Source organism: Canis aureus, chromosome 30 (assembly GCF_053574225.1).
Source record: "Canis aureus isolate CA01 chromosome 30, VMU_Caureus_v.1.0, whole genome shotgun sequence".
NCBI lineage: Eukaryota > Metazoa > Chordata > Mammalia > Carnivora > Canidae > Canis > Canis aureus.
This window is the reverse complement of record NC_135640.1, coordinates 37,383,628-37,395,870: the sequence shown is the minus strand read 5'-3', so window position 1 is coordinate 37,395,870 and position 12,243 is coordinate 37,383,628. Positions and strand designations below refer to the sequence as shown.

The 12,243-nt window shown below is 42.1% G+C and overlaps 1 protein-coding gene across 8 annotated transcripts in view; it reads left to right on the top strand.

Annotated features, from left to right (window-relative positions):
- The window catches only part of ERG (ETS transcription factor ERG), a 186,251-nt gene that overhangs the window by 170,373 nt on the left and 3,635 nt on the right, over positions 1-12,243 (top strand). For all 8 annotated transcript variants that reach the window (XM_077879213.1, XM_077879208.1, XM_077879210.1 and 5 more), the window contains 3 exons: positions 5,634-5,702; positions 6,368-6,424; positions 7,127-7,174. In XM_077879213.1, the coding sequence (XP_077735339.1) occupies positions 5,634-5,702; positions 6,368-6,424; positions 7,127-7,174 (174 nt within the window). The remainder of the gene's footprint in view (positions 1-5,633; positions 5,703-6,367; positions 6,425-7,126; positions 7,175-12,243) is intronic.

Here is a 12,243-nt window from a genome sequence, read left to right as displayed (position 1 = left end):
TGTATCAAAAATACCTGTTTTGATAGCCGCTGCTGTGATTGTCAAGGGAGATACATACACATTGATATGTGAGCTATAAAGAGTCAAACCCAGCAAGCCAGGACTATTTGCTGAAAGCCAGATTCTGGGTTTCAGCCTTGGAGAAGAGACTTATTTCCCTACTAGGTGGGAGACAGGGATCAACCTTGAAGGAATGCTCTTTTGAGTCAGAAAGCCCTTTACGGTGTAGGTGAAAAGCTTGCACTGGCTCTGGGGAAACAGGGCAGTTCCCAGAGCAGCACTGAGGATCCAGCTGTGCTCCTGTGCTGTCAGAAGAGGTGGTTGCTGGTTGTCTCCCTGTGAGAGGTTCTTGGGCCCTTGGGGATAGAGACCCGAGTTCCCCATTCCCTGCCCTCTTGGTTTGCTGAATTGTGACCTTCATGGCCACTCCATTCTCTAACCCCACAGCCGTGGGAACAGGGCACTTGTTCCAGCCATCCTGCCAGGTCCTACTTCGCAGGCCCCCTCCCCACATGTTCTGCCCCCTCCCTTCTTTCTGCCTTGAGTGACCCGTCCCTGAGCTGTTGGTCCCAGTCTACTTTTCCCCTCTTTCCTAGCCTTCCTTCCCAAATGCGTCACTGATTCCTGAGTCTGCTGACTGCTTACCCAGTCAAGTCACTGTGTCATTTAGTCTTACCCCACAGCTGTCCAAGACTGTTTACTGACTTCACAGACAAGGACACGTGGACATATTACTGCTCTGTTCATTTATCTTCCTTCTCTTCCCAGGCTTGCTTCTATTTGTTTTTCCCAGATGTTCCTGGTTCAAAGTGCACCCTCTTTCGTGATCCCTTTGTTAGGTTAGCATTTAGATCCATCTCTCTACTACCTACTCTTATAAATTATTGGCACATAGGCATATCGTTTTGCATTCTGGTTTTTGTGGTCATGATTTTATGGTGTTTCATGGTTTTTTGGGTTGTGTCAGTTGTAACTACTAGAAACCCTTTCTCCTTCTCTCCTGTAAGTACCCTCTTTCCTTCTCAAACACATGCCTTTTTTTTTTTTTATGTTTTTATATTTTTTATTTATTTCAGTTTTTTACTTAGGAAAATAAATGTATGAAAACTTTCTAACTGCAGAAATTCTAATAATATTCAACTATACTAACCAAGTATAAATCTTCTTACTCTTTACAATGGTTTTTGCCTTTAGAGGTAGAATTTATACACTTACTTTGGTGATTATTTTTTGTAATTTCATAAAGTATGAGAGTGATTTATTAAAAAGTTACACAAATTTTAAACAAACCACTTATACAAACCATCACCAAGTCTAAATAAATTTTAACATTTTACGGTATTTTCTTCAGATATATTTTTAAAAACATAAAAAAATCTAGATACTTATGCAGTGCCCTTTGAATAGCTTCCCTGAAACTAATCACTTGTCTCTCCCCTAAATTAATCCCAATCAGATTTTGGTGTGTAAACTTCTTTCAATGATTGTTTTTTTTTTATATATACTAATTTTATTTTATTTTATTTTATTTATTATTTTTTATATTTGTGTTCAATTTACTAACATACAGAATAACCCCCAGTGCCCGTCACCCATTCACTCCCACCCCCCGCCCTCCTCCCCTTCCAACACCCCTAGTTCGTTTCCCAGAGTTAGCAGTCTTTACGTTCTGTCTCCCTTTCTGATATTGCCCACACATTTCTTCCCCCTTCCCTTATATTCCCTTTCACTATTATTTATATTCCCCAAATGAATGAGAACATATAATGTTTGTCCTTCTCCGACTGGCTTACTTCACTCAGCATAATACCCTCCAGTTCCATCCACGTTGAAGCAAATGGTGGGTATTTGTCATTTGGAGCCATGGTCCCATTCATAGGAAAGCTCTGGTGTGTGCCATCAGGGCCATTCTGTAATCTTGTCTCTCCTACTCCATTAGCACACAATCCGTGTACTGTGACACCCATCTTGAATGTTATCAAAAGAGGCTGGAGGGTTGAGCCAGCAAATATAGCCTTGATTTTCGCTTTTCAGCTGGTGCTCTTCTAGGGTTTCTCAGAAACTTAAATGACTCCATCAGAGTTCTCAACCTAGTGATACTCATTGTTACCAGTCAAGTGGCAAGGCAGTGCAGCTATGCATGTTCTCCTCTATCAGGTGCTATATAAAACCTGTATCCCAGCTCATGGCCAAAAATGCACTCTTTGCTTTCCCCCTGGCTAGACTATTACCACAGAGATCTGCACAAGCTATGTGATACAGGAATGCAAGATGTTCCCAGATCTCTATGTCTTTGATAGAGGATATTAGAATACTGTAGGAGGGTCTGGAGGAAAACAAGGAGAATGAATGACTTAATCACATTAGGGTTGACTCCAAAACTTCTTTCCATTGAGTATGGCTTTATTGGTTGGTCCTGGACAATAGCTCTTGGTCTGTCTTCACATTAGCATCTAGGTTCACAGATAGCAGGCAGATCTCATCTTTTCCCTCCCACCTCAGCCAGGGCCCTTTAGCACTACTTTGCAAACATGGCATGGATCCTGCAGAATGATAATGAGCTTTTCCATGGTCCAAGTTCTGGTCCATTAAAAAAATAAAGTGAGCAAGTGGACTTGGTGAGGGCTAGAGGATGTTCATCTCTAAGCTTGATGAAAGCAGAATACAAAACTTGGTGGACCTAACACAGGAAGGAGAATAGAATATATATATTATCTTGATTCACTGGCAACCAGTTCCAGCTCCCAGTAAATGAAGTGCTGGTATGGAAGGACCCAAAACCAGTAAAACTCCCTATTTTTAGTTTTGTGCTTTTTGATCTGGATCATGGCATTAAGCACATTTCTGTGGTAACCCTAAGCTGCCCATGAATGGCTTTTATAAATTTCAGTTTCTAAAACACATAGAAAAAAATGGAACTGATGCCAGAAAGCAGCCCTTCTCTGACATGGGACCTTCTGCCAAGTGTATGAGTTAATTACCTCGAAGATCACGGTTCAAGAGAAATGGAGAGTATATTGAAATGAGTGCCAAAAATTAAATGTAAAATCTGTTCTTAGTAGAAGTTCTATGTCCTATTGTTAGAGACACATCGCAAATGTGCATGGAGTCATAATTTCCCAAACAGCCCAGGAGTAGGACTGCCTAGAGCTGGCCATGCTGTGGGGTGGGAGGTGTGGCTGGAGGGCCCCCCCTCATGACCTCCTGTCTCACTGTGGCTTCATTCAATCTTTCCCCGGTGTCCCTTCCCCCTCCCACTGGAGGGGGGCTCAGTGCCCACAGTGCGTGAGCGGTAGCAGATAAGGCAACATTGGACCAGAATTTCATGAACGAAAACAAAAGCCTACTTATCTTCCATAGCAATATGTTTATGAACATGTTAATCATTGTTCATATAAACATCTCAAATTCTTGGCTAAAAGTCAGACTTGGTGTTGTTTAGGTCCTGACTTATTTTCAAAGGAGGATGGAACATGGTTATACATCCTAAGAAGGATTTATGAATAAAAAGTTTCAAAATATTTTTCTCTTAGTAGTTGGGTGTTTAATTTTTTTCAGCCACACTTCATGAGGAATACTTTTATGATTAAAGTGGTAGTGGACCAACCTACTGACATTCGCTGTTCATTCTCTTAGCATTCTCTCTGGTGAAACCCAAATTAGAGCTCTTTGCGTGCATTTATTCATTTGTACTGACACGCTCAGATAATAATTTTGAGATTATTATCTGTAGGAACACAGATTCCTGCCTAGAAGCAAGTTGTTATAGTTGCCTTGCTGGTCCAGTTTTCTTTCTGAGACAATTCTCAAACTGAAACTGGCTGACCATGTTTTAGACAAAATGCAACTGGATAAGTCTCCACGTGCAAAGTGCTCCCAGAGACTTAAGTTGAAATACAGTTGTAAATTGATAGCGGCTGCAGATTTAATTCCCATGGGCAACCCCAGCACCAGAAAAGTGAGAATCTGAGGAGCTGAGTGGGAAGAGGCTTATGGTCCAAACTGCAAAAATGCCAGTGGAAGAGTTTACAAAGAAAAATTATCTAACTCAACCAAAGCTATAGAGGGTAGGATTTCATAGACCACACTGGTTGAGATGCTTGTAGCCCAACAGACCAAATAAATTAAGGCAATTCTGTGTTGAATTTCACGTTGCATTTCAGTGGTATTCTCTTTGGGATCCAAAAATAGGAAGAGATGCATCTTTTTTTAACGTAGTCAGACTTTCTGAAGACTGGTCAAACTACCAGTCTAAAGCAGGGTCAAATCCTCTGTTTAAAGAGAGGCTTCAAACAAATTGCACTGCCCTTCAAGTGAGATTTTACAGTGATTTCCAGGTGTCTGGCAACAGAAATACCTGAAGTATCTGGCTGTGGCTTTCAGTTGGTTCAGAATGACACATGGCATTGAACTGAGTACCCATCAATTTAAGAAGACATAGTTTTGAAGTGGTTCTTTAATGAGATTTCATGTAGAAATCATTTTATGTATGCAAGACTATGCGTGGTAATGTGTGGGAGTATATTTTTGAAAGAACCTTGAAATGACTTAGAGTCTTCATAATCATTAATAGAACTTGCACTGAGGATGCAGAAGTAAAGTTTGCATTGTAAAGTGCAATGAAGATTTATGAGACAAATGATAATGCATTGCAAATACAAAGAAATCATTGGTATATGCTTCGGCTCTTATGCTCATCGTTAATGTGTTGCATGGGCAATACTATTTCAGTCTTGCAGTTGATTTCATGAAATTCTTTTAGAGAAATTCTAAATTCATTTAGAGAAAAAGAGAAAGTAGATACTGACATAGGAAAATAACTGGACACTTAAAACTGGTGTAATATAACTGGGTGAGATTATAAAAAGAAAATGAGGGGTCATTGAGAGAGCCAGCTGATGGATAAGATGACCATGCCCATTTCCAAGGAGGAAGAGAAAGGAACACGAGTGTCAGTTGGTGGACTTAGGGGCAGACCTCAAGCAAGAATTGGTGGGCTTATCAAATCTGTGAGCACTGTTTTGGATGGTTCATGAAGATAACAAAGGGATGAATTTAAGTTGGTTGCAGATGGAAGCAGGTCAAAGTAGATTGTTAGAAACTCTAAAAAATGGTCTTGACCTGTGATTGTAAGAAGTTTCCTTGGAAGACTCAGCAAACCCTGCAAGAGTCTGTCAGTGCGAGTTGTCAGATCAATGGGTGAAAATGTTAAATCAATAAAATAAACAAAACAATAATTTCTAAGTAAAATCCAAACCTGGGCAGCCCGGGTGGCTCAGTGGTTTTAGCACTGCCTTCAGCCCAGGGCATGATCCTGGGCTCCTGGGATCGAGTCCCACATCAGGCTCCCCGCATGGAGCCTGCTTCTTCCTCTGCCTATGTCTCTGCCTCTCTCTCTCTCTCTCTCTCTCTCTCTCTCTCTCTCATATGGATAAATAAAATCTTTAAAAACAAAACAAAACCCAAATCTAATGGGATACAGGTTGGATATTTCTTTGAATTACTGGATTTTCTTCCACAATATTTATTCTCATATACACAAAAGTCACAACATTCACAAAAAACACAGAACACAAAATTTCTATTATAAAATTACATTATTGATCTTTCAGTCAATTTATTTGTCTTTGCAGATTTACCTTATGACCCACCCAGGAGATCAGCCTGGACTAGTCACGGCCACCCCACCCCCCAGTCAAAAGGTACAGTGTTGGCTCAGCTGCTTGAATCTGCAGGTCACTAGGCAGCAGATAACCATTGATAGAACACAACGATTTCTGCAGCAAATCTATGCTTTTTTTAATGCATAAAATGTTTGTTCCAGTGGCAGCAAAATGCAACTGATCTTTAAGTGCAATGATTCTTTTTCTGCTGGGGTTATACCTACTTCTATATTTTTATAACAAAAAGAAACAAATGATGTGTTTCAACATGGACAAAGGCAAGTGTCATGAGATTTCTGCGCACAGATTAAATACTGGGTGATTTCCTAATCTTGGCCATGTTTAAAAGTATCCCTAGCTTTATTTTCCTAGTGATTTCTCTTTCTGTTTCATTTAGACTATGATTCATTTTCATTGGTTTCTCAAAAGAATTTTTTTTTTTTAGTTTCAGAAACAGTGCTGTTTATTTTTTAAATAATGGAAGTGTCCTCTCTTTTTATGTCACAATGTCAATGTTTGGTTTCATTACAAAGGAAATTTTCTTGCTGTTAAATGCTGCTTATAGGACTAAGATGTTATGTATAAGAGTAAGACTATTATGTTAATAACTAAGATAATGGATAGGATGGTAATATAACAGCATCAAAGACTAGTGGCCAAATAGAAGCTACAGCTAACTCTGTCTTTTGTTTTTGGATTTTCAGCTGCTCAACCATCTCCTTCCGCAGTGCCCAAAACTGAAGACCAGCGTCCTCAGTTAGGTATGTTTCAGGGAACATCCTGCTGGCCATCAAAAAAGAAGTTGGTTTAGTAGCATATTTCTAAAATGTGTTACTTTCTAAATGAAATCAATGGAATTTTGTCTTCTTTTTCATGGTTCCATGTATAAAATGTGGACCAAGTCATCAGTCTTTTCACTAGAGATAACTTGAGATTTTGCTAAAACATTTCCAAAACCTATGCAGTAAATATGGAAAAAACACCCTGTGGCACACAGGCTGTGTCTTTGTGACAAATGAGTTCTTTTCATTTCACCTTCAGGTCATGTGCAGCATGCCAGCATTTGTGCCAGGCCCAGTGTGGAGCACAGTAGACGGCTGATAGTGCCAGTGTGCTGAACAGCACAGGCAACGTGGCCCCCAGGCCAGGCCAAGTGGGGATGTAACATGTTTGCCCAGTTTATGTCCAGGGATGGAGAGTGCCAGGTGTCGGGAGCTCTGAGCCAAATCTGTGCTTGGCCACTAGCTTAAGAGGCCTTTAACAAGAAACTTCTCTCAGATTCCATGTGACATCTTATTCAGTAAAGGAAGTGGTGCTGGGTAACTTTGGTGTGTTCAACTCTGAAATCTGGAAACGCAAGTGGGTCAGCATTATGCCTGTAGTGACATCATACCGAGTCATGACTAGGTCTCTGAGATTTGACTTCTTTCTTTTTTTTTTTTTTTTTTTTTTTTTTGCTGTAGATCCTTATCAGATTCTTGGACCAACAAGTAGCCGCCTTGCCAATCCAGGTGAGATAATGCTGGTGGTTTTGCTCCTTATAGAGTTACCTTTTTGGCAGTGGCTGTTTTGAAAGATGAACTTGTATTGGTGAGAAATCCCTTCAACAGAACAAAGTTGAGTTTTAGATCTCACTGGATTATTTGCCAAAGTGGAAAAAAATGGGTCATGTTATAAATTAAGACTTTAGCTTCAGCAAAGAGCAGTATCACCTAATCTAAACCCTATTGGTTCCCTTGGGCCGCCATAACAAAATGCCACAAATGGAGGTTTACACAACAGACATTTATTATCTCACAGTCTGGAGGCCAGAAGTCCAAAATTGAAGGTGTCAGGTGTCAGGCAGGGTTGGTTCCGTCTGAGGACTGTGAAGGGCGGATCTGTTCCAGACGTCTCTCCTTGGCTTGTCAATGGTCATTGTATCCTTGTATCTCTTTTACCTGTCTCCTCTGTGCATGTGTTTCTGGGTCCAAATTTCCCTTTATAAGGACCCCAGTCATATTGGATTAGAACATACCCTGGTGTTAGTTTCACTTGGTCACCTCTGCAAAGACCCTATTTCCAAACAAGGTCACATTCTGAGATCCTGGAGGTTAGGATTCCAGCATATGCATTTTGGGGGAACACAGTTCAGCCTATCACACAAACTGATCAAATAATATCTTGAAAAGGAGAACCTTAACTACAACCATGAGGCATCAGATTTAGGATCATCGTCAATGAATAGCCTGTTTTTGAACTTAGAGGCTAGCACCAAGTGCGAGTCCCTAATTGGCCCACTTGTGACCCGTACCTTGCCAGGGATCATCACCTGTCATCACATTTCAGTGCCCACCGAACTGTTTTATTTGTTTGTATTCAGATTAGAACCAGCTGTGCTGGCATCAACTTCAGAAATTCATGGCATATGCTGTGTATTCTCAACAGCACATTCAAATGCCAAGATGACACAGGCATATTGCAAGTACAAGCTGGAATGTATATTTCCTAAACACTGAGGCCCAAACAGGGTTGGAAACCGAGGAGTCCAGATTCAATCAGCATGCATCCCCACAAGGGAATCTATATTTTGAGAACATGAAATATCATCATTATTGAGTGTCTTGAGCTTTGGCATTCAATTTTAGGTACCATTAACCAGTTCAGCAAATACCTTTTAGGCATCTGAACAGTTAGAAGGGGCTGTTTTGTTTACTACTGCACCCTGGGGACTGGACCAGGTGCTCAACCATTATTTGTTGAAGAAATGAATGGCAAGGAATAAGGAGATAGCATCCTTGACCCTCAGGGACCTTATATTTTGGCAGAGAAATAAACATGGGTGATGACAGCCCTGTCCACTGTTCATGGAGCCACAGGTGCTTGTCTCTTCAGTGAGCATCCAACTGGTGGCCAAGGCGCCTGGGTCCCTGGTTCCCCCCTCATCCCTATGACCGCTGCATAACTGTTCAAATAAAAATGATTACTATGTTTTGAGATGACTATTATCAGTTGTGCTTCAGGAAGACTGATCTGGCTGCAGTGTTCAGGATAGATTAGAAAGAGGAAAGGCCCGGAAGCGGAAGCACTCTGGGGACGTTAGTACAATAATGTGAAATAACAAATAGCTCCCACCCTGTGTAATGCCTGGGCAGGCGCTCCTGTGTTGGCGCCGCCACATGACAGCCCTGGCGGCTCATTATCTTCATCCTACAGAAGAGGAATCAGAGGTCCAGAGACATTAGGTAACTTTCCCTGGGTCACACAGCCAATAAGAAGGGAGGTGGGATTTGAGCCCTGACTCTTTGTCTCCAAGGCCTGGTTTTATTTCCTTTCCCTACATCACCTCTGGATAGGCAAGAGGGAGGAGGCACTGTTTGGAGAAGGGACGCCAAGAGAGTAGAAGGGAGGGGTTTCCATTTAGTTCAACGACTCTTTAGGCGCCAGGAAAACATCTCGGTCCATAGTGGGTCAGCAGCTCAGGACTGGCGGGTGAAGACTGCACTTTGTATCACAAAGACCATCCTCACTGGCCCTGGGGAGAGTAGCAACATCCCCACCTGGGGCTGGAAGGTAAAGATTTCTGTCCCTCCGTTTACAATGAATTAGACCTTCTCTCTCCATCTCTCCTTGGGCCACACGTCAGTTGTATTCGTGTGGCTTTCTCCCCACAAACCGGAATGTCTTTTATCTTTCTGTGAATGAGAACATCTCTTCCTGTTTGATTCTGTTTTCCCATTCTCTGGTAAATAAATCCTTCATTACTGAAAATTGCTGCCTTTGCTCTTTGTACCATGCAAACTGTTCTTAATCATTTTAAATGGAAAGGTGACATCATAGTGTATAAATGTGCAAGATCATCACAGCATCTCAATGTCTCAATGAGAGTTATTTGATGTGCATTGGATGGGCCGTATTTCTCCTGCTGAGAGGTATGTCCCTGCATAATTAGGACAGGGACCACATATACACCACGCAGCAGCTTTATGTCGCATCAGGATGGCTGCACATCTACTGTAGCTTCTCTAATGAACTGAAGTTGCCTTTCCATGAAAAAGCATTTTCTCAGGTGGTGTGCAGGGGCTCCCTCGATGTTAACTGGATGCTCTTTAATGATGGGCATGAAATGTATCCAGCTTCATGCATACCCAGAAACCAATGTTCTGGGATGTTTTGCCATTTGTTAGAAGGTAGGAGTGTCCAGTCTCCCACTGGGAACCTCCCAAGCTCCAGGCCCAGGGAAGGGACAACCTGGAGAGGAGTTAGGAGTGTGGAGGTGTGCGCAGAAACTCAGACCTGAGAGCAATGGTTTATGCTGTGATTTGGCGTCCAAGCTTGGAGGCTGGGTTTCAACCCTTGCTGACCTTGGACAGAATAAGTCAGAAATCGGTCTGTTTTCTGGGCTCTAATTTCCTCACCTCTACAATGGGCTGTCAGATGAACCGATGGGGATTAAAAATATCAAATGTTCAGAACAGTGCTTGGCACATGGTAGGCTCTCAGTGGCCTCCGGCCAGCCCTGAGAACATGGTTCAAAGTCCTTCACAGCCAATGAAGGCTGCATGGGGGGACATTTGGCTTCCTTTTTCAGCTTGTAGCTATAGGCAAGGTGTGTGCCTCTCTTTCAACTCTGATTTTCAGCTCAAATTATGATAAGACCCCCTCATGATTGAGTTTATCCTCATAGTGACCCAGCCAGATAGTAGCATTGCAGTCACCCCCAGTTTACAGATGGAGGCACTGAGGCACAGAGAATTGGGTGAGTTGCCCGAGGTCCCATGTGTGCCAGCACCAGGATTCAGCAGAAGCGGCGATGATTCCAAAGTGGTGCTTCCGACCACCCTAGTGCCTTGCACTCTCCTGAGTCTTGTGTGAGCCACACCAAGCCTGGGACACGCCTGCCACCTGGAGCTTAACATGGTGGAGGGGCCAGGCTGTGTGCACCCATTTCTCTGCAGCGTGCCCAGCGAAGGGTCCCCAGATGGCTGCCACCGTGGTGCCTATTGGGCCCCTCTCTGCTTTCTTTGCCCTCTGTTGGGAGGTGGCTGCTGTGTCCTGCTCTGGGGATCCCCACCCAACTGGAGCCACAGCTGCTGAGTCATTCCCAGCCCTGCTTCTCCGTGCTTTAGAAACCTTTTAGATATTTTGCCTTTTTCAATTCAGTCGTTCTTTTTTGCTACTGTTATTTCTCTTCTTTTAATTGCATTAAGAGACCACTTTCCTTCTAAAAATTAAAGGATTGCATTCATCTATTCCAGGCTGCATCCCTCCTCCCTTCATCCCATTGGGCTCTTCTGGGGGTGGGCAGCTGATATCTTTGTGTTTCTAACCAGTCCTGGCTTTTGGGTTAATCCTGGACAAAACCAGGGCAAAAGTTGCTACTCCCCTCTGATGTTGCAAGGCTGCCACCCAGATAGGGCAAGAAAACAGATGTGAAGGGTTTTCCGGAAGGAAGGTGAGGGACCAGAGGGAGGTGGCAGGGCTGCTGGAGGGCAGATCCCAAATGTTAGAGCTTCTCTTCCACTGGTTGGCTTGGCCAGTGAGCAACTCAGGCCCCTCTTAGGCTTCCTATCCTTGTTTTGGATTCCCTATTAGATGTTCTGAGATGTACCTTTATCAAAATGTTACTGTTTTAATAAACTGCTTTTGAAATTTGTGGCCACAGGGAACTTCATTAATCTACCATTGGCTGAGTTCTCAGCAGCCACGGTGTATCCTTGACAATTTCTGCACAGCGAGAAAATCTGCCCTATATATATATATATAACAAATTTTGTTATGAATATTACATTTAACGATTAATAAGCTTGATATCATGTTGTATTTTGTAACATTTATTTATACAGGAGGCAATTTTGCATTTTTGCATTTGTTCTCAGGTTTGGAAGCTGATGAATTTTGTTTATAGATCTCTTATTTTCATAGACCCTTGAAATGCTCAGAGGCCTGAGCCTGGCTAATGGGTAACATGGTCTAGTAAGAAATTGCTCATCTTTGAATTTCCAGCCATGAACTTAGGTCCCTGACTTCCTCCTTCAGGAGCAGGAGAGATAGGAAACCACTTTTGTCCACTTGTTCTCCCATACACGTTTACAAAGGAAGTAGGCCAGGGATAGATTCCTAAGAACAATGCCAAGGTTTGAATAAATACCAAGTATTTTTCTGGCTATTTAGGAAGGTCTGTGTATTTATGCAAAATCTGTGGAACTGCTCTCTCTGTGGGAGAAGGTTGACAGTGAATATTTATTTTCAGACAAGTCTATGTGTTTACATTGAAGCATACATTGGAATGTTAAATAAAAAATCCATGTTTTTCCCTATTCCCAGGTCCTATATGGAATCTTTTTCAAGTAGTAATCCTTTGGTTACAATATCTATACTAAAACCATATGGTTTTCTCATACCATTCTTTGTATTTTTTAAAATGCATATTAATAAGATGTTGGGGGCAACAAAACTTGATTGGGAACAGTTTGAATATGTGGTTCGGAAAAAGCATACGCTTCCATTGAGATGAGCGACAAGCTGTTAATATATTTCAAATGTGTTGTGAGACTGAAAATGATAATTTTCCAGAACACATTCAGAAAAGGCTGACCTT